We start from the raw sequence: 23,728 nt of genomic DNA, 5'->3' as shown, positions 1-23,728 counted from the left end.
GTTATTTTCGTTGTATAAATGAGTATGTCTATAGGTTTTAGAATAGGTTAGTATTGTTTCAGTGCAGGGATAGTTATATCGGTAAAGCCGGTGGGTCAGTGCTGTAACGTCAGTTGAAGGCTTCCTTAGCGTAGCATATGTGGTGCAGGACTAGGACCGAGAGTCAATAACGGAGCAGAGCGTGACGCAAGTGGGACGCACGGGAGCTCGTTTTGATGGACGTTTGTGGTTAGGAGGCCCTGTGTAGATAACTTTCCAGTGAGAGACCTTCGAGTCCGGGACTGGAGACGGAACGTTTTGTTTGTGTGTTGTGTGCTTTGGAGGCCCAGTGGTGACTATTTTAGGGTGGCTTTTGCAATTATTTGAAGCCAAACTTTCAATTCTATTCAATGATTAAATGATTTATCAGTTTACCTAGTGATAAAAGTTGATTGTTTAATTACAGATAACATTCCAATTTACTTTTTCTGTGAAATTACATATAACAGTATTGGTAATTTTGATTTGTTGGTTTATTCCTTTACATACTGTTATAGCTATATTTAGCCAGCGTTTAAAGCATTTATTTGTTTCATATAGATACTGACAATTGAATGTGTTAAAGATTAATTCACTGTTGTTTCGTTGTCAGTGTTGATTGATTAACGTTTTAAAGTTATATTTTCTTTCTCAGTGAGAGAGTGAGAGTGTGTGTTTGTGAGTGTGAATCTCTTCATATTCTATTATTTTAATTTGTTTTGTTGATAATTAAATTCATTTTGTTTTGTTTATTTTACTGTTTGTCGTTTTCGCTATCACCTCCACAAAATCCAAAAAGAACTTCATTACACAATCAAAAAATAAAAATAAGTAATGGGAATCTCTGTCGTCCTCCGGAGTCCTGGGTGCTGGAGCTGCATGAGACGATTCACATCCTTCACTCCGGATCAGCGCATCCAATCCTCTGGTAATAACATCCGAATTGCCGACACATTCTCTTCTTTCCCTGTAAATGTCTTTGTATGTTGAATTGTGTAAGATTTTCGTAATTTTCTCGGATCTCTGTTCTTTTATATAGATAAGAAGCCAAAAGTAGAAATTTATCTTTAAATCTTTTGCGCAAGTTCCTCGATTAAAGGTTTGTGTGTGTGTTTATGTGTTTGTGTATAAATCGACATACATTGACATGCTCTGGAATTCTCTATTTCCCGTAGAAAGTATCCATACCACTATTTTCAAGGCGTGGACTTTCAATTTTCCCTTCTTTTTTGCTTGGCTTTATTATAGACCATAATTCTGTGTCCCTCGTCTGTAATGAATAGACCCCTCATTCTTAATTTAGTGTTTCTGGATCCCATCATGGGTATACTTTTTTATCTGTATTTTCTTTCTAGTTTGTTGATAATTTGCCTGGGTTACAGGTTCTGTTACTTTTTTAAAGGTCTCAGTTTTCTCACAATCGGGATCACAAATGGCAAATGGCAATGAAATATGTATTTAAAGAAGTTGAAAATGATTGCTCCTGTCCTTCAATTCTGGATTGTGGTCCACAGGAGGATGTTAAACTGAATAAAGTTGAGAGTGACATTTTGTCCTTTCCAATATTCATACATAAAATTGGAAACATTCTGATATAACTACATTTTATAATCAACACTGAAACAATAAGGTGTCCGATACTTTATGCCTTTTCCCAAAAATAGCCGTCTCGTCATTTTGTTTTCAAACATAAAAAATGTTTTTTATTCAACGTTGATATATTACGACGTCATAAACAAATAATATGTGCCTCATTCAGTACAAATTCTCTGAATATTTTTTTTTATTGAAACTAAAACTTTTAATTAAATTTAACGCGCTCTATTTTACGATTCTATTGAAATTTAATTCTCTTCAATAAAAATGCCTTTTTAATTCAAAATTTATAATACAAACATATTAATGTGCTAATTGCTTCTGCATAAACCATAAATTTTCAAGGATTATGTTAAACAGTGCAAAATTAGTGGATTATTCTTTCATCAAAATGCTACTACATGTATATATACTTTGTATTCTGATGTACGTCATTTCCAAAGGCAAAATGAATCACCTGGTGTGAATATTTTTAACCCACAAAATCTTCAAGTGTGTGCAGTGACCTTGAACCACGTTTCTATGTCTAAAGTTACAGCAGAATTATCTGAAAAATCCTTCTCGGGATAATATGTTCTCTTCTTGGTCCAATCTGGCTCATTCTTCACCAATAGATTGTCTTTGGTCAAAGGGTGTGCAGTGACCTTGAATAATTGAATGAGCGTTTCTAGGTCAAGGGTCAATGTCATATCAGAATACGTTAAGAAATTTCAAAGCATATTTACTCTCCCTATCTTGCTCATACTTCACCGTGTCAGCATGCAGCATAACATTTTGCTGTTTATTGACAATGAGATTAGCTAATGATTTTCTCAGCTGTTTTAAGTGAAATAAAACCAGAAAGCTGGCGATTTTCGATAATTTTATATATTTCATCAATAAGCAAAAGCTGCAGAATCTGGTGGTTATGTCTCCGTTTTATGCATTTCTAAAGTATTGTAAATAATAAAAACAGAAAAATAGAATTTGACCGAAATAGAAATGGTCACGATTTGAAATGGTCAAAATTTATGTTTCCCTTTTAAATGTTTACAATGCTTCTTTGAGGCATTTGTAATAGTCAACTAAAAATTGAGTGTCATTTGTCGTGTTTTAAGCGACAAACAAAGCTCATAATTCTATTGATCTGTCAGGTAAACAAAGGTTTTGTTAAAGTTTTGAATGTTGAAGTAAACAGTTTTCAACGCAATGAAGTATTTATTTATGCTTAAAAAGAATTTGAAAAGAGACAAATTAGCTTAAAAAACACGTTTAATGGTTTGTTGAACCAATTTAAACAAAAACAACGCACGAGGCTTGTTAAACATGTAAGATAATTGTGAGCTCTGTAGCTTGCTTATTACTCTCCGACGGATTCTCAAATTTTTGTTGATCATTGGAATTGCATTTTTAAAGCATTGTTAGCAACAAAAATACAAAATACTAGACTTTGACCCGTGCGTGCACGGGTTGACATTGCATATCGAACATTTAGAAATAGGTACATCGATACACCTTATTATTGACATTTACATAACAAAGCTATAAGCCTACAATAATGCTATTAATTTCACTACACTTTCCTTAGTTTGAATAACCTTACTGTGTCTCGGGAAAAGCCCCTCCCTTACTTATACCCGTAAAGTAGCAGAAAATTGCAGAATCACTCTGGAACGATTTTGGAGAAAGTTAATGAATGATGTTGCCTTGAAAATAACAGTCAAATACATCACAACAAACCTTTTTGAGACTGCAAATACCTTTCAACTAAAAATTTTAATCCATAGAATGGAAGAACTCAACACCTTTTCACCAACGTACACGTAATCGTATATTCTTTGTAAAACTGGGTCTGTAGGACATTATTCATTTTTACGATAAAACATATTCTATCTTCACTCTCCTAACAAATATAATGTAACATTTTTGCATGTAATCAAATATTTGTTGTCATCACGAAGATGAAAGTAAGTGCTTAGTTGAAATGTATATTTGTTATTTTATACTTTCTCTCATAAGAAATCATTAATTTATATGAACAAAATATATAGCAAAAGTCCAATGAAAATTTACCCGTATTTGTATTATCATTTCTGAGTGTGATATAGTGGAAACAAATATAAACTAAAGATCCCGTTAGTGTGAATGTATTGCGCAAGTGCAAGATTGTAAAATCCAAAAAATCCAGGTGATTTCCGGGATTTTTTGAGGAATTTTCGTTGATTATTAATTAGCGAAGCTTAACTGAGAAAAAATAAAAACAAATTGGTAATCTTCAAGTACCAAAGATGTTTAAAATATATAAAACAAAAGACAGTATTCTTCCGATTTCTCGGTATTAAAGACTAAAAATTCGAGTCTATTATTTTAATATAGTAGTATAGATTACCAAAATCTTGACCATGCCTCTTTAAAGACATCGGTACAAAATTGCTGCAAATCTTACTTTTTCATTATTCTGGTAATGCCGATCTGCAAAATCTGAATTGTAAACTATGAATTTCGTTTGAAACTCGATTCACATTCAACATTTGGTGAATTTTGACAAACGTCTACACTTTCCCTTAACATCCAAACATTCCCTTTAAAGAAATAATCGGCATGTGAAATCAGTTGTCAGCATAAACTGGTTTTTCCCCCAAAAGTACAACAAGCATTAGATAGGATAAATCGCGCGGTTTTGTTGCTTTCCGAAATGGCAAGGAACGAAGTATCTTTCATTAAGTAGACAAGGTGTACTTGCGAACAAAAGTATTACCCATTTAAAGAAACACAATACATGCTTTAATCATTTTGTATACATTTTCAAATCTCAAGTCAAATACATTTGAATATTTTTCCTTAGTTATTAATGATACTATAATTAAATTTTTACATTAACAAGCCGTCACATTAAAGTTAGCAAAGCATGAAAAGCATAATGTGTGCGCAAATAGTGAAGTTTGCCGGATGCCTCATCCGGACAAAACTGATCAGACAAAACTGTGATCGGCAAAAGCTGATCACCACAATAAATAACAATTTTCACATTATGAAATTTCTAGCAGTTAAAAGAAGAAGGGCCATATAATTGAATATTACTTTAACTCTGTATGCGTCATCCAAATATGGTCTTCTTGCGACCGGTTATCGATAAATAGTTAAAAAAAAACACTTTGTATTCTCATACATTTAAAAACAAAGGTATTGCGCATTTTACTGTAATGTCTGTATTCCTATTCAAAATTTTTTTGATTTTTTTAAGCACAGCGCACGCATTTAACATCAGGCAGGTACAAATAAAGAAGGATTGCCTATTGCAAGTAGGGAGGGATTGAAAGACAAGCCTACCCTAATAAGCAAATTACATACAAGCAAACATACAAACAAATTGATATACAAAGGGCCCGGATGCCAGTTGTAACAACTCACTAGTATTTTACCGTGAAAATTTAAACAGTGTGTCAATAAATCAATATTGAACATTAAAAGTACAAAGATCAACGGATACACGTAATAGTATGGGAGTACAATCGTATATATAAATATATTAAGCAATTCTGTTTGAATCTTGTTAGAGGCACTAGTTATAAAGAAAATCTATCGTGCAGTCTTTGTAAATTGATAAGCTGATGAAAAATACATTGGTTAATGACAACGTTCAGTTATGGCAATCAATAATGTTAATTTAATTTAAAATGGTCGAAAATAATTTTAACGATTATTGATATAATTGAGGATTCCTCTGGTACTCAACTTTGATAGTCAATAATAGTAGATAACCTTGACGACATTTTTTAGCAACACTGTTATTTCGTAAAGAATAAAATTCAGTTAAGAGTAATTTAAATAATTCTTTCCTGTATTTTTATACATATCTGTTTTTATGAAGGAGTTTGAAAATTGCTTTGTCCATCCAGCTCTATGAATTAAACATTACGTTTAAAACTTGTAAATTGAGACTCGTTTCTAATGACTATCCTTAAACTACACTCGCACAGTTCGATCAATGTGTACCATTGATAGAATGAGATGGCAGGTATTTTATGTCGACACCTTTATGTTCTATATCAAAGAAAACTAATACAATTTTACCAAAAGAAAATATCCAATTAGCTTTTGCCTGTAAGTTTTTGAAGTTTTTGAACGCACTAAGAGATTGGGCACTGCAAACAATTATTCATTACCATATAGAAGACATAATTATATAGAAAAATGATGGCTTTTAAACAACATTATGCTTAAGGGTTAGGCTCATCAACGTAGAAATTTAGTTATTGTGTGCGAACGCACATTCGTTTGATGTCCCTGAATAAGAACCTAGCTTGCTGAATAATCACAGGAAGATCAAGCAAGACTATGCCAGCCAGCACAATGGTGATGATGCCAGCCCCCAAGTACCCGGTGGCAACCGCAGACGGACGATCATCGGCAGCGCTTATCTTCTTATTAACAAAGGAGCTTAGGTTTTTTGTTTCCATTTTCAGGATATCTTTGATTTCAGCCAGTTTCTTGCTCAGTTCTTCATACTGTTTGCGCTGGTTACTTTCCTGGGCCCAGTACTCGATCTTATCAAAGTATTCACATTGACAAGGACACATAGCTGCGATGAAAAGAATATTACATTGTATAAGTATGATGATATCGGGAGTTTTAAATTAGCAAACTCAATAATAAATTCCTAACACAAAAATTACCGGTACTTTTATTGTTATTGAATACATGCATATATGGATACAGTTAAAAAATTGTCTTGAAAATTCAATATATACCCCTTCCCCTCCCAATAGAAAAGTATGCACAATTGTCACCAACTCCTTACGTTATTGTTTGTCTTACGATATTTGAGTTTTTTGGACATGCTACAGTATATTTGATGTTTTACATCTATTATTGTTTTCAACTGTATCGTAGATGTGTAAGAAACTGTCAACTAAGTAGTGGCATAATTATCTAGAGAGGTGTTTGATAATTTACATGTACGATGTGTAATTATCTTAAAACATTTTATTGAATATTAAAATGGAATGTTTGGCGAGGCGAAAGGGCGAAAATTAAACGGACGAAGATACAATAAATTTTGCTTATAACAAAAACAGCGAAAAAGGAAATTATGTACAATGAAATATGTCCGTATGTGCTTTGACATCGATAAGAAATAAATTTTAAATCAAAGTGCTGAAGTACTGACGGGAGTTGATTTTATCGATTATCATTTATTTTAAAATTAACTTATCTTGCATGGAAATTAGTTTCTAGTCTGTATTCAAATTACGCACTTTTTTTATAATATGAATTTTAATTAGACTTTTCAGACAAGAGTTTAGAGAAACCCCATATGAATTATGTTGTGTTATATTTATGTATAAAGAAAGATTTCAAACTAGGTATTAGTAATCGAAACAATTCTAAAAATTGTATGGATCCAAGCACTATTGATATTGAACTCCAGTCTCGTTCAACCAGACGCTCAGCTGTCTCCGTTAATCTCCGACAAGCAATAGAGCCTCTCTGTTTGTTGGAGATTTACGGAGACAGCCGAGCGTTTGGTTGCACGAAACAATATTAAACTCTGGTGTAGGAATACATGAGACTACAAAAATTTCTAAATTGTTCTTATTATATAAAATCTGACTATTTTCAAAGTTTTTAAAAATAAGATTCTTTGATAAACAATGCTTCAGCATACATTACATCAAATTTTCTATTATATTTAAGAACTAAGACTTGTCAGTGGTGATGATTTGTGCTTAGGTCCAAACAGTTTCACTTTCGGTTTGCCAGAGTAACCGCACAGAAGAGTTGATTAAAACAAGAAAACAAATTGGTTTTCTCTCATTTAAACACTTACCATTTTAAAAGCATGATAAAAAATTCAAACGAGTTCTGAAATATTATACAAACCATACCGTATGACGAAGATGCCCCAGAACGTGCTGTTTGCTCATTAGTTGATGTTGTCGTGTATGCTGTTGACGTCATGTCCAGCCCCCCGGTTGTCGCTGTTGATAGTGTAGTTATTTTAATAACTAACAAAGTAAAACTGGTACGGTGTTTGATATTTTATATGAACAATATAATTATTTACATGCTTCTTAATACTATACAAATCATACCCCCTGTCACGGATGCTTCGGTACGTGTTGTTTGCTCATTGGTTGACGTTGTCGTGTATGCTGTTGACGTCATGTCCTGTCCCCCAGTCGCCGTAAATATTGTAGTTGTTTGATTAACTAACATAGTAAACAAGAGGAAAAAACATTGATGTGGCCATCCATTGTCGCTCACAAAAAATCATCTTTGGTTTAATATAATAATATTTTATTTCAATATTATTGCCGAAAATTAGTAATGTGCCACAGGGGCCAAGCTCTATTTGACATTGATATCAACGCCACCACAGATATTTATTTATGGCAACATTGAAATTAATGTCAAAACGGGTTTGGCTCCTGTGTATTGTGCGACAACACAAGAAGATAAAACAGTTTGTCTATTGTCCCCTCCCGGATCAATTAAATACACTTAGAGTATAAAATTCCACTATCTTTTAAAGTTAGTAAAAGCTAGTTAGCCTTGAAAGAATCTACATACAACTTGTTAAAGATACAAACTATTTTAAGTAGCATAATGCTAAATATATATATATATATATATATATATATATATATATATATATATATATATATATATATATATATATATATATATATATATATCCAAAGTCTCTTTTTCAATGAATAATAAAAAACTTTTAAAACACTGTTTCAAAATATTTCGACCGAAATTCAGAGAAAATTTGTGGAAGAAAAAATTAAATACTTATAAACCTTTTGGTATAAACAAAAGGGAACATTATTGTCTTTAGACTACATTATTACTAGTTTGTATAGACATTTCCTTTATTTTATGTCCCGTTATCTATACATTTTTCATATATTACTTGTTTATGTACTAATTACGGCTATCACTGTGCTTTCTATAGACTCTCACTTTTATTTCATATGTTTTTGGCGCAATATTGTTGTATGACGTCACTTGCCAGACTGTATTCATATTGTGACGTCATAGTATATGTTCTACGTTGTGTTGCTATAGACAATAAACACCGACTGATGAAGACCGGTAACACGGTCGAAATATTTTGAAACAGTGTTTTAAAAGTTTTTTTATTATATATATATATATATATATATATATATATATATATATATATATATATATATATATATATATATATATGTGTGTGTGTGTGGGGGGGGGGGGGGGGTTTAAAGTTTATTTTTGCATGCTCCCAAGTCTGAAATAAATGTCTTTTGTGAAAACAGTGCTTAGGGATGATAAAGCCACCCATTCCCGTGGTGCTACGTGCCCGGAATTTTTTTTAAAAATAAAATGTCTTAAACCGATGGTCGCTGTATTTTTTTTTTAGAGTATTTTAATCTTATTAAAAGAAGAGCTCTGTATAAAAGTATAGGAAAAATTATTATATTATTATTATTATTATTATAATATATTTTGTAAAACTAAAATATTGGCATTTCTCCTCTACTAAATCGTAGTTTATGGCCAAAGTTTTCATATGTCAGAGTTTAAGAAAAATCTGATTAATTTGTTGACCCTCCAGCCTCCTTCAATAGATGGAGAAGTCAATTGACTTATTAGACAATTAATTTTGTTAATTTTGTTCTAAAAAGAACTTGTTTGGTCTAAATATCTACGCCTGGCAACGAAGCATTATTCCACTCTTCGGAACAAGTCACAATCTGTGAGAGACTAATTAAATTCAAAATTAAGAACCTCTATCTGATGAATTCTATTGATTAGACCAAGGTATACAATGTGTTATGAGTTAAAAGAAAATTGCTTATCGATAAATCATAACCCAAATGAATTGAAATGAAAATGAGCAGGTTTAAAAAACGTATATTTAAATGAATATTATTCAGGCGGTAGTCACAATTTTTAAAGCAAATGTAATTATGAAGATGTCTTTATTCATAATTTACATCTACTTGAACTGCATTACGCCAGATGAGAATTTTCCGTTGATTATATTTTGCCACATAAAAGAAACAAGTTACCGTAATTAGTAATTATATTGCCCTTTGATGTTGGGATTTCAAAAAGTGCTCTTTTGTTTGAATATTTTGTACGTGAAGGTTATAATTAGATATAAAAAGCGGATTTAAAAAAAAATACCTGTCAACATCTGCGAACATTCTGGTTCAGCTGCAAAAAAAGAAGATATAACTCTAAGATGATGGTCTTAAATGTTTTACATAAACTTGTCAACGAAATAAATATGCTTATTGCTAGTCATTTTTAATTTAACGTCCAGAACTTACGATGACTGTTATATTTTAGGTCTTATCATTCAAGATATAAACATTACAAATTTTAAGATTTAGTTAAGGATTACGTTTACTCAGGGGCGAAAAAAAATCCACTAATAGGAACGAATAACTACTTATTCTACATTGTAGACCCACTATTGTGGTGCTATTTTTCACTTTTAAATAACTAGGTCAATGACCTACTTTTTTTGCTAGTGACCTCTGAATGTTTTCTGAAAAAATTGTCAAAATTTGTCAAATTTGTCCACCATTTTCAAGGTTTTCTGTATTTTGTAATTATTAGAAATAATAAGACAATTTGTAGGTTAGGAAATGATAAAATACGAATAGCTTTACTAATTTTATATTTGACTGAATCGTTTTAAGCTCATATTTTAAGTTTAATTTAGTCCGAATTTCCTCTATCAATTTCCAACATTGTACCTATTTTTGATCGAGTTTTACAAAAAACTGACTAATAGGACCTCCAAACCATTGATTGTCTAAAAATGTTTTTGTTGTCTGTATTCTGTTGACATTAACATTATATAAGGTCAATGATCAAAATTTCGAGATATTTTATCTTGAATCGATTTTATGTATTTTAAAGATTTTTCCAATCGCGTGCCAGCCAGTGATATAACTTTATAGACGAGTAAATACAACCATAAAATATGTAAAATGATATGAAAAAACATATAGAAACTTAACTTTTGCAATTACATTGCAACAGAAAGTTTTTAAGAGAAAAAAAGAAAATGAAAAAATTAGTCCGAATTTCCTTTGTTTTTATATTAATCTACCTTTGTCGGAGCATATATTCCTTAAATAAACAAATCATTGATATCAATATCGATATTTGTTAATAACGTTGTTATTTTGTTTTTTTAATATAACTTTGGACTTCAGATATTGAACTTTGTAAATATATTTTTTGAAATCTGAAACCCTGAGTAAACGTAATCCTTAAGTTAAAATTGTTGTACTTACTGATTTGATGTATTAGGTTTGACCCAATAAGATTGCTAATAATCACTACAAAAAATGAAATGGTAATTTTAATTAAAAAACTTAAAAAACAAATTATACAATTTTATTTTGAATCTTTTTTTTTTCCATTAAATTTTTATGGCGTGGTCGATATGAAATGAATTGAAAGAAAATTATGTACAGACTACTTACGCAAATAAGCGTCTTGATTTATACACTTTCCTGGTTCAACTGTAAAATTGGTATCAAAGTTAACAATAAAGTATATCCTTTCAATTCATAAACTATATAGATTACACAAACGAAACGAGCTTTAAGAACCAGTACGCGGGATAAAGAATGAACAAAACCTACAGATTTATCGAGAAATCTTTTGGCGGCATCCCATCATTCTTTCGTGCTCCCGTAGTACAATGCCAAACATGGCTGACCTTACATACAAAATGTGCGGTTTCGTGAGGTTTGTCGACTCGTTTTGAGTAAAGCATACGCTTTGGTGAGAACCAAAAGAACTTTTACAAAACTCCTTTGTTTCTTATCAGTCGAAAATGTGTTACCTCACAATTAGCTCGATATATTTCCCGCCACAAATGTAGAGTTGGATCAGCTGTTTCTCGGTTTTTCAGTGTAAAGTACGATCCCTTGACAGATTAATTTCTGTTTTACACCTTCTATGGCTTAGATAAAGGGATAGTATACATGCTAGTTCCCTGCTTGTTTTTCATATGAATGATAATCACATAGGGGTGAGGAATAAAAAACAATTCAAATGTTTAGAATCAAATTACTTCATGCTGAGAAATTATCCAGAGATCTGCAATGTAGATACTACATGTAGCTGCAGCTAGGTATCCAATATATGTATAAATTACTTCAGACTCACTAGACAGTAAGACATTAAAATAATATACATGTATATTGATAGAATTAAAATAACAACAACAACAACAAAAATGCAGCTAAATTCTGTCCTAAGAGTTTTTGCTTAGTTATTAGTTATTCATAAATACTCCTACCTTCGCTAGCCAATGTTGTGTGATCTGCAAGAGCGGCGCGGATCAGAAACCCTTGGCTTACGAAGATGAAATATTTCAGGGTTTAAAGAATATTGATTTAAATACCAGAATAAAAATTTGTTTACAGGTTTTTGTATTTTAATCCCCCCCCCTCTCTCTCTCTCTCTCTCTCTCTCTCTCTCTGACTTGTTCGGCTAAAAAGCGGCTGTAAAATAATAATCTATGGATATTTGAATAGCAAATTATATAAAATAAGATCTGGATGATAGCATTTGCAAATTGTGTGAGGTGTTCCAAGAGACTTCCGAATAAAAAAAAGATAAATATCCATAAGAAATCTGTTTTCGTTCCTGTGAAAATCTCTGAGTAAAACAAAGGGATGACGTTTTAATGAAGGATTTCAATTGTATTTCTTTAAGGTGTCTATGTTTAAATAAAAATCGTCAAAATGTGATGGAAACAGTAGCTTGGGACAGACTATAGTCTATGTCATATTAGGGCTTGAACAAATTTTAATGATGAATGATGAAGATGCCTTATAAAATCATTCTACATCTACAAAAATCATTCTTCCTGTTATTTCTGTTCAAAAACTAAGGCGACGTGCATTATTTGTAGCAAAGAATCAAAGGGTTTGTAACCTTTGAAATCGCGGCACGCGATACTTACGATAGTTACTAATATATCCCTTGTTCTAAATAAACGCATATAAAGAACATGTATCGTACATGTATCATAAAAAGTAAGTGAAAATAAAATTTAAAGATAATCAAGTTAAAAAAACGACCATAACTCATACTGCTCGGAAAAACGATTGTGAAACTTTCTTTTCAATCACTATACATTATGAGAACTAGAACATAAGAGTGTATGGCCTTAAATCAAGAAGTGGAACGGAAATCGATGTTTTTTTTGTAAAGACAGAAACCAATACCGGTCCTATAGGTCAATATAATTGTTATTCGCAATAGATCCTTTTATCTTACTTCTATAAAGAATAAAATAACAAATTCGACTAAAATTCAACTATTTACACTAGAGTCGTTGACATGGTTACAACTCTAATTAGCCAATTTATGTATCGGTTAAGGAGCATTTCGTACATATTTCAGCTACGTATATGTAAAAAAAAAATAATTGTGATATACAACACAGTTACAATTGTCTTACACAAGCATTTTTAAATCTATAACTTGTGCCATATCTTTTAATTATATCAGACCCGTTTAATTTCAAAAAGTTTTACAACAATTAACAAGACCCCCCCCCCCCCTTTCAGTTTTCACTTACGACTAGAACAGGCACCACAGATATCCGAAAAGGATTGGAACTCAGAATTAAAACTTCTTATATCAGCAAACGAGGTATTATACCATTGGCTGTTAAAGCACAAACATAAGTCTTCCTTGATGCAATTTCCAAAAAATTCATAACTTTCACAGTCTGGCGTAGCTACAAAAATGATTGGTTAATTGTAATTAAATATAAACAAATCCTTCTTAAAAATTGAATTTGGAAAAATATATGTATTAAAAATAGATGTATTAAAGCTTTATCTTACCCACTCCCCATGCACTTATTACATCAAATTTTGTAACAGACAGCAGTATACTTATGATCCGCAAATTGCTTCCCATTGTCGTCTTGAGTCGGCTAACACGATTTCACAAATATTTTACGAAGCAATGTGAGATATTCAGCTGAGATAACTGGTATTGATTTATTCCACAACGGATAAATGAACAATGCAAATGCAATAAAGATGCTTAAACAATAGAGTAACGTAAGCCAAGTGTAAAGAACAACATGTTATATTGTCAATGTATCGCATGACACATCTATTTATTTTTGTCTAGCAAAAAGCGTTTATACTTATAACCGTTTTTCTCTCTCAATGTTGTGCGTTTATTTCTTTTAAAAAGCATTATGCATAAACGAATGCTTGATTAATTAATCATAAATTTAAGAATTACAAGTATTTTTCATCATGTTAAAATTTTTATATTTACATTTCCCTCCAGAGAACATATATTCAATGACCAATTTTTATACAATGAATACTTTCCTAAAAAGAAACATGCATTACATATAACGTAATATTTACATTCGGTGTATATTTCCCCTTATGTTTGAATTGGAAATCTACAACGTTCAATTTCTTGTGAATACACAGGAACAGAATGAATAATTTATGAATTATCGATTGCTTAATTTAAATTTCCCGCCGCAATAAGAGCTGCCATTAAACTGTAATACAATATATTACGTTACGGATGGACAGACGTACGGACGAACAAGGTGATTCCTATATAACCCTTCCCTCAAAACGTATTTGCGACAAAATGTGCCGTATTCGACCAGCGATAATAATGCCTGATGTACCAATGAGCAGTTTCACTTACAGCAAAGAAACTAATACAGTATTTGGCATGACTTGCAGTGCGCACACCACCGTTTAAAAAGCTTCCAATAAAAAGACGTGTCTATTTTAAAATGTTTATCAGTAACACATCTACTCTTTCTGAGTAAAATAATCTCAAAGTTGGTATTTCTCAATATTTTTTTTAAATTACGTAGATAAATAAACTTTTCTTAACTTGTATGGTAATTTGTTTTAATGTAAAAACATGATTGCAGAACATATAGTCATATTAAAAAAAAACAAACTTTAAATATGTGTTTTCTAAAGTTTCTTAAAATCAGTTTCATTATCTACATGCAAGTACTCGTAATTTTATACACATCAGAAAACTGTATGAAAGTCAAAAGGAACCTGACAAGGATATACGATATGCAACGTATCATTTTTAGGACTGTCAATATTTACACATCTTTCAGAAAAAGTCGATTTTCGGGGTTTTATTTCAGTTCGTTCCTTTTAAGGACATAACCAATAAAAAACAAACAAAAATCTTCAAATAATGTACACGTATTTCAACCCCCCTCCCCCAAGAAATAGTATTCCACATTACAACCAAGAAGGGATATAAACTAATAGACAACTTGTTCTATTGTTTGGTAAAATGACAAAAATAGAGTTAATTTGAACCAAACATTTACATACAAATAAAAAAATAAATGACTGCTGCAATTATCTAAGTATGTCATTCTGCGCTCCGAAATAAATGGAAGGCAAACGCGCTCTGGAAGTAAAACCTACACACAAAGAGCAATTCGGAGAAAAGGAAAATAAATTCAAGTGTAATGTGTAAATGAGTCAAGTCGCTTCTTTGCTTGTCAATGCTAAAATTAAAAGGCATACAATTTTTCTCAATCACTAATTAGATTTATATTTAATATCAAATGTCCCTACTTTGGGTAAATCAAGAGTGTATCAAGAATAACAAATGATTGGCAATGAAGGAGGAAAACCTAACTTCTACTAATATAATAGATAGATAAGTTCCAAGGACGGTGGACAGTGTTCCTTTCTACAATTCTAAAGGAAAGACCCCAGAGTTATCGCAAAAAAGGGAAAGATACATGTAGATATTCTAAAAAGCATACATTCTCGAACACATGGAGGCCACCTTGGAATCGACAAGACATTAGTTTATCTTACTAGATGGATATTTTAAATTAAACAGGCACGTAGCAACATTTATGAAATGGGGGGGGGGGGGGGGCAGACTGATCAAAAAAAGTTTGACAAGCAAAAAAAAAATAAAAAAAGGAAAAGTACAAAGACTTGTTCCGAAAATCTATAACTTACAATTTCACTGTTTATTTCCTCTTTCACATTTATAATATAGTCCTAAAAGGGGGAAGGGGGGGGGCTCTTAAACTATGCTGCGCCGAAACGTGGGGGAAGGGGGCAGCAATTTGGAGAAAATATGAATAGGCTGCAGTGGTATGGATGGGATGTTTCGTTTACCCTCACTTCAAGCCGTTAAAAGATATAGAAAAATTCCAGAGCTTTCGATTTACAGCCGATTAGCCAGGTGTAGTGTTTGTCAAACATATTGCGCTCGATTCTCAAGTACGGATCAACCTTTTTTAAAGGGAGGGTAAACATGGATGACGTTCTTCACAGATTTCCATAGGTTATCGCTCCAGATGGAATCTCAGCCGTCAGAAAACGCTATCTGTTTATGTTTCTACAATACCATATTTCCATGAATAAACTCAGAAACAATACACATACGTGTACATTTTCATTGGAAATTTGCTTTATATACTGTTCATATACATTTTATATGATTTCTTATGAGAGAAATTATAAAATAACAATTATACATATCAACTTAGTACTTACTTTTATCTTTGTGATGGCAAAAAAATATTTGATTCGATGCAAAAAAAATCACATTGTATTTCTTAGGAGAGTGAAGATAGAATGTTATATCGTTAAAATAATAAATGTCCTACGGACCTGGTTTTACGATAGTAAGAATGCATTCCGTGTGCATTGGTGAAAAGGTGTTGAATTCTTCCATTAAACATGTATGGATTAAAATTTTAGATGAAAGGTATTTACAGTCTCAAAAAGGTTTATTATGATTAATTTGACTTTTATTTTCATTGCAACTTCAATTTTCTGTTACATTACGGGTATATGGGATGCATTCTAACTGTGGTGAGGGCTTTTCCGAGACACAGTTAGATTATTCTAACTAAGGAAAGCGTAGTGAAATTAATAGCATCATTGTCGGTTTATAGCTTTGTTATGTAGATGTCAAAAATACGGTGTCGATGTATCTACTAAGTATTTCGTAAATGTCCGATATGCAATGTCAACCCGTGCACGCACGGGTCAAAGTCTAGTATACTTTAAATATCTAGACTGTATTCTCGCCCCAGCATGCAATAAACCAGCTTCCACGCAGGTTACGTCAAATTTACAGTCCCTACCTCCAAGATGTTCACATTACACTTTTTCGCTTGTTTGAGCTAATAGACCTTTACGCAATCGGTCGTCAGCATAAACAGGAAATTCTGGTAGATCATTTTCAGATTCAATGGTTAGCCAGTTTTAATGTCACTTGAGTCACACAGGAGACCTATTGCAATTTGTATTCATTAGTCGTCGTGCGTCGTCAGTCGTACGTTAATTATTTTACATTTCAAACTAATTGTTAACATTTTTGGTGTTAAGCATCTCAATCCTAAGCGGAATCTGGATTGTAAAATTCATGGCTTTACCATCCCCGGGCCCTCCTAGGCGGGGCCAATATGAAAAAAGGCCAAATTTTCTCTCTACTTCGACACATTTGTTGGGAGAAAAAAACTAAATGCATAGTTATAATGCCGATTAATAAATCTACCAAAACTCCGAAGTTCATGGCTCCTGGGTCAACTGTTGAAAACCAAGGGTGGGGCCAATATAGCCATATAATAAAAATCTTTTCTTCCTATATATACATGTACATGTACTAGATGATATCCCGCGCAAGCGCGGAAATTAACACTTTACACATTAAAATTAAATAATGTTTTTTATGTAAAATCATATTTTTTTGTTCATTTCTGCATTTTATACTGTATGTAATTTTTTTTAAATTATTGCTTTTTAACAATTTTTTTAAAATTGAAATAAAAAAAACCCAGCTAGTTGCATGGCTGGGCATTTAGAGGAGCAGCAAGGATGAAAACTCTTCACTCAAAAGGATGATTTGTACATGTACGTAGCTTTAAATTAATTATTGTTGCTGCAGCTGTCTGGAAAAAATAGCAAAGTTTTTATTTTGTTTCAAGTATTATGAGCGTTTAATTTTGTTCTTTAAGTCAAGTTTCACTATAATTTTTATCACTCTTCCAAATAAGAATTTCAGACTGTTTTGAACAAAAAAAGTTCGACCCCCTATCTGAACTTTCCAATTTATGCATACATAACATTAATTAACATAGACGTAGAACACAATCTGTTCCTTTTTAACAAATTAATGTAAAAGTTTAATCACCAATCCATCGTGTTAAAAATGTATGAAACTCAAAAATGCTTGTGCATGCATATTTATTTGCATATGTTTAACAAAAATTGTCAGATATAAGGTATCTGCCCAATGGTTAACTCGCCCTACACTTTCCACCATGAAGTTAATTAGGCGAATCGCGTTCCGGGACACCCCATTCTGAAATATTTGTCTAATTTTCAGTACGAAGACCACGTTAAACCAAAACTAATTCAGTGTAAACGTGTACTACAATACCTGTAGAACATAATTTTAATCGGATGCCTTTATTTAGAGTGGTTCAAATAGTCAAATATCCAATTTTTTATCATATACTAACTACTTTCCTATATATCCCTAACAAAACCTGAATATTTTAATGACGTCGTGCAAGATGAAGACTCTTAGAGCATGGTGATTGTGTAATTTGCGTTTCTTTGAATATATTTAAACTATTGAAAATGTTTGTTATTTGCAAAAGGCTATTATATTTGAGGTCATATCGTTTATTAAGTGCGCTATTAATACTTCTTTCATGTGATCATTATAAATGCACTCCTAAAGCATTATGAATAGTAAAAACAGAAAAATAGAATTTGACCAAAATCGTGACCATGTCCCTTTAAAACTCCTAGAAGATTTCGATGGTTTTTGTTTCGTTCTACGAGTCTGGAAGGAACTAGGACTTCGCGACCTGATGTGACAAAGGTTGTTTCTAAAGAAACAACACGTACAGGTCCTGCACCTTCTCCTGCGACCAGTGGGATCTTATCTCCTTTAATTAGGAAGCTAGGTTCATCGTGATCCCAACGTTATCTGAATATTATGATAAAATCTTCTATGAGGGTATTGTTGACACCTCCCACTATGACTGGATGCTCGTAAACTACTAGTATTTCTCCAAAGGTTAACACCAGCACAGCCTACTTTTCCACTATGACTGGATGCTCGTAAACTATTTCTCCAAAGGTTAACACCATAACAGCTTCACAGTCTACTTTTCTTCCATCAGCGACAACATTCATCGTGGTAACAGGCTTTAGCTGGGGTTTATCTAAGATACTTTCGTAGGTTTCTCTAGATACGAATGTTCGCTTTGCTCCTGTCACTATCTATCTTCCATTCAAAACGTGTCCCCTCAAGCATTCCTCATACCTTCGTAATATGCACTACTTTGATTATGTTGTGTCCTAAACTCTGTTGAATATGAGTGTGAGCTTTATTGCTTAACATTTTTACACCGACCTCCCTTTTAAAGTTTTCTCTTTTTCCGTCTCCACTTTCTGTTATGGTCTTCCATACTTTTCACTGTTTTAGGCCAATTCGTGTTGACTGATTGTTGACCTTTGGCATCAGTCATATCTAGTTAAAATCTTTCTTTTCAGTCCTCTTTTCAACACACTTAATTTGGTCTCGGGAACTGGGCTTAGGTTGAAACTTTCCTCTTTAGTTATGGTACCTTGGGCTGTAAGTGCGTCCCCTTCTCCCTGGTCCGGCGTGTTGAAAGATACTTGGGGTTCTCCAGTTTGTATTGATACTGGTGTACCCGTCACCCGCGCTTGGGGGTTTGGCACTATCCGCATATGCTCTTTTACTTCTCTTTTTCCCCATCATCAGCCTCATACACAGGTCTGTAATCTGGTTTCTTCTCTTTAGACAGTTTCTTTTCTCATATTCTTAAACACTCTTCTTGTATAGCGTTTAGATTTGTTTTATTGAAGTGTCTTGGTTCTAATCCGTTTTATTGCAAGTCGGAAGTCCTCAGATTGTCCATATTTATCTAAGAAGGACTTTATAGCACTTCCCTCTATTATATCTGGGTGTCCGTGATAGGCCCTTCGGTATACATCTTCGATAGCCTGTCCAAAATCTCGCAAGGACTCACCAGGCAGTCTCCTCCAAAGTTTGGCATCTGCAAGGTATCTCTCTTTCATGGCAGAATGTCCAACCCTTTGATTTAGTTTTACCTTCATTTTCTCATGATCTTTCTGTACAGCAATCGACATTCTGTATGCGTAACTCTCCGCTTGCCCTTAAAAAGTACTGAGCAACACTCTGGGGGCTCTCTCTGATTTCCCAAGTCAAGTTCTCATATGCTTCTAGATTGCCCTGAGAGTTTGGGTACCTGTTGGGTCATTAGATGCACTTCCACCATTCAAGAGTATATCAGTAGTAATAAATGAATGTTTCCCCTTTGTTGTTTGTATTTAGCAGACTTGGTCTTCCATATTCCAGACAACTCGGAGTATGATAACAAGTAACATTGCACTTGCTATAGATACCAGAAAAGTTAGTGCATTTTCTTGGGATTTCTGCACAATCTTATTCACTTGGAAGTAGATCCAGGTCTTGATTATTAGAGAGCATCCTATCAAGTCAAAGAGTACCCCAATAAGTAGGGTTTTCTTTAGACTTGGCTTTGAAATGTACACGTGTTGAACAGAAAGGCCCTGTAAGTTTTGCCCGAGTTCCTGAAAATTAAGACTTTCTGGCGTTACTTGACATGTTCTACGTCCAGTCTCGGTATTGAGCCCTATCCCAGAGTCATTTAAAGAATATGGACTGTCAAAATACTGTCCTACCTTCTCAGGTGTTATTCTCTTCATGACAGGTGTCTCTATTCTGTTTCAAACTCTGTCGTCTTGTTCTCTATAACACGAAGAATAATTTCTTGGAATCCCACCGCTGCCACCAACTGCGACGTTTTTCTTTTAAGGCTCCAAGGAGTCAATGCTAAGGGATCTCCTTGCTCCAGCATCAAAAACTTTTGTTGGTTCTGTGTTGTATTTTGAGAACCAGTATATCTTAATAAATCTGTTGAAGACGAACACAAGTTTCTTTTGAATCGAGTGTATTAAAACAACAAGTTGTAAATGTACATGTACATCAAATGGCAATCTGTTCTGCTCTCTCTCTCTCTCTCTCTCTCTCTCTCTCTCTCCTCTCTCTCTCTCTCTCTCTCTGCTCTATTTTAACATTCTATCTCTTCCCTGATATACTTTGCCCAGAGACCTAACGATGTTAGGGCATAAGTGCAGCAGGCTCCAGTACCAAGGCCTGCTACACCGCTCCAGTATTAGGGCCTGCTACACCATTAGGGCACCTGTCAGGACAGCAGGTTCCAGTATCAGGGCCTGCTAAACTATCAGGGCACTATAATTAGGGCACCAATATTAGGGCTCCTATTGCTAGGGCTCAAATATGAAAAAATTTCCTAAAACTAGTTATTGATAAAACAGGAAACTATAAAAACAAAAACGCAACAAAAGTATATGATAAATATAGTAAATTCAGGAAAGTCTATGCTGCCTGCATGGTCTACTAAGTTTATGATAGCGATATTACAGAAAGACAGTAATACGTTCTACAATGGCGGTAGTTGGTAATAAACAGGAAAATATCCATTCTTATAAATTCATGCGAGATTAAAAGCAAAATATATGGGGTGCTCATTTAGAATTTATTGTCATTAAGTGTTATATGAAAATGTAATATCACCTATTCAGGTTTTTTTTGGTGATATCACCTATTCAGAGAGATGATATCACTTATTTGAATACATGATAGGTGATAGTATACTTTCTCAAAAACAGAAGGTTATATTTTCTTATCGAACAATTGATATCACTTATTTGAATGGATATCATCTAATTAGGAAGTTATCATCCATTCAAATAAGTTATATCGTAGATTTGTTCTGAATTGATGATTTTAAATATTCAAACATTTATATTTCTCTCTATAATAGATGATGTTATATATTTAGCAAATAATTTCTTTAATGTTTGCATTGAAAATCTGTAAAGTTCAATTACACATGTCGTCGAACCTTAGCACGACGTATGAGTAAATGTCATCACGCGTTTTGATATATCATTGTTAAATTCAACGAAAAGTTCAAACTTACTAAACGATTTTCAAAAAAGCACTATGTGTAAAAATATCTATTACTATTAAAAATGCATGATGGCCATTTTCTTGAATGATCAAATCTTAGCATTAAGGAAGGAGTCTTTTCTGGTTTTCGACTCGTCAAACGTAAATTTAATGAATTGTTCATAAAATCAAGATGAAAGGAAATGAAAATAGTATATTTTTTCTTTCTTTTTTATTATCATACAACTTGGCATAGAAAAAGTAATCAATGTTTAGGATCTAACAAGTACTATATTTTTGGCGTAATATTGGCGTAGGATAATATCACATGTTTCGCAATTCAGAATTGCTGCAGATTAATGGGTCCGTTTTAGCATTTTAAAAACAATAACATTATTGTTGGATTTTTTTTACTAATGTGAACTAATGATATGATACTTGGGTTTCAGAATATGTTTTTAAAATATGATTTGCCTATGAAATTACATTTTTATAAGCTTTTTAAAGCTCCCATTCTATGCATTGATTTTTGTGAAAAAATCACAAAAATCAGTTTTTCTGTCTTATTCAACGGTCAATATATTAGCTTTTCTGTCAATTTATATCTTTATATAAAGTCTTCATAATACATAAAAATCAGAAATATTTTATTATTGGAAGCATTAAAAAATAATCAAAATTTCTTCAAAATTTAAGAAATTTAGAGGAAATGCGGGCTAAGCAATATCAATTTTAGTATAAATATTCATTCCAATTTAGTAGTATAAGCATATAGACATTCTTATACTCTATCATTTCATTGAAGAATAGAATCTTCAAATCTTCAACAAATGTCTACAGAACTACAAAGATCTACACTTATTTTTATCATCCTTTACGTTGAGGAAAAAGGTAGTGACCTTGACCTGACCTTTATGCAAAAACGAAAAGGTCAAATTTGACTAAACTGATAGAATCATTTGGTAATATGATCCGTTTGACTGTGTCAAAATTTCATGAATTTCTTATTATAACAAGTATGTTTGATAACGAGAAGACTCCTTCCTTAAAGACTTTCCCCAATTCATTTTTGCTTGTATTTTGTACTGCCTAATACAATTGTATTTAAGGTAATTTGGTCAAATCGTTGTATAAAAGTAAATAAACAGTTATCGATTTTTTATACGAAGTGAGAATCATTGGGCTTTTCGACCATTGGCGAGTCACACCATCAGACTTTGGCATGTCACAACATCGGGTTTTGTTGTCTCACACCATCGGGTTTTCGAGCAGACCATCGAACTCTGATGTGACCACTCGAGTTACATATTGTTCTATGCAGGTGAACCAAATTATTGAGAAATTAGTAGTTACAGACACAAGTATAAAATATTACCTGGGTTTCGGAAATTTAATTCCGGCAGGTACATGTATAGTTATTCAGTTTTAGAAAAATAGACTTTCCGGTCAAATGCACATCTAGGCAACAAAATAGGAAAGGACGCTATAACTTTTTGTGACAAAGTATATTGGAGCGTCAAACTCACGCATGGTTTAGTGTCCATGCCTTAAAATCTTCAACTGAGAACAGTCTAGACGTTAAATTGTAAAATTTATTCTTGTATTTGAAAAGTGGCAAAGGCAATGCATATGTGTTAGATCGGGATCTCGTTCAGTTTAAAGAAAATTTCAAAAAATGAAAAGTTCAAAATTAAATGCAGACACAAAGTAACAATCTTAATATTGAAAAGTACTCGTGCATCGCTTAACATTATATTGAATTCATTCTGGCCTCGGGATCATGAAGCAAGTTCAGACTTAAGTCAAAATTTCAGTCAGTCATAAAATGATTCTTTATCATTGAAATTTGTAATCAATAATGTTATATCAAGACTCTTTTAATTAATACATGTAGCTGTTAATTTTGACAGTGGTTTCAATGAAGAATCATTAACTAAAGACGTGTACATTTTTTTGACTTACGTCCTAGATTGCTTCATGATCCTGGGGCCTGATCTCAGTTTAATGGTATGTAGGGCTCAAGTACACTGAATAAATTTTTAGATTG

General features: G+C 32.7%; 1 protein-coding gene across 1 annotated transcript; it reads right to left on the bottom strand.

Annotated features, from left to right (window-relative positions):
- Nucleotides 1-4,813: 4,813 nt before the first annotated feature.
- On the bottom strand, nucleotides 4,814-11,205 carry LOC128190068 (uncharacterized). Its single transcript, XM_052861975.1, has 6 exons — nucleotides 11,091-11,205; nucleotides 10,899-10,943; nucleotides 9,775-9,804; nucleotides 7,689-7,805; nucleotides 7,482-7,574; nucleotides 4,814-6,175 (listed from the first exon to the last, which is right to left on the bottom strand). Exons 3-6 carry the CDS (start codon nucleotides 9,782-9,784, stop codon nucleotides 5,847-5,849), a joined length of 549 nt encoding a protein of 182 aa, XP_052717935.1. The 5' UTR covers nucleotides 9,785-9,804; nucleotides 10,899-10,943; nucleotides 11,091-11,205; the 3' UTR covers nucleotides 4,814-5,846.
- Nucleotides 11,206-23,728: the final 12,523 nt, after the last annotated feature.

The sequence above is a fragment of the Crassostrea angulata genome, chromosome 6, assembly GCF_025612915.1.
Source record: "Crassostrea angulata isolate pt1a10 chromosome 6, ASM2561291v2, whole genome shotgun sequence".
NCBI classification, from domain to species: domain Eukaryota; kingdom Metazoa; phylum Mollusca; class Bivalvia; order Ostreida; family Ostreidae; genus Magallana; species Magallana angulata.
This window is presented reverse-complemented; position numbering and strand designations above follow the sequence as displayed.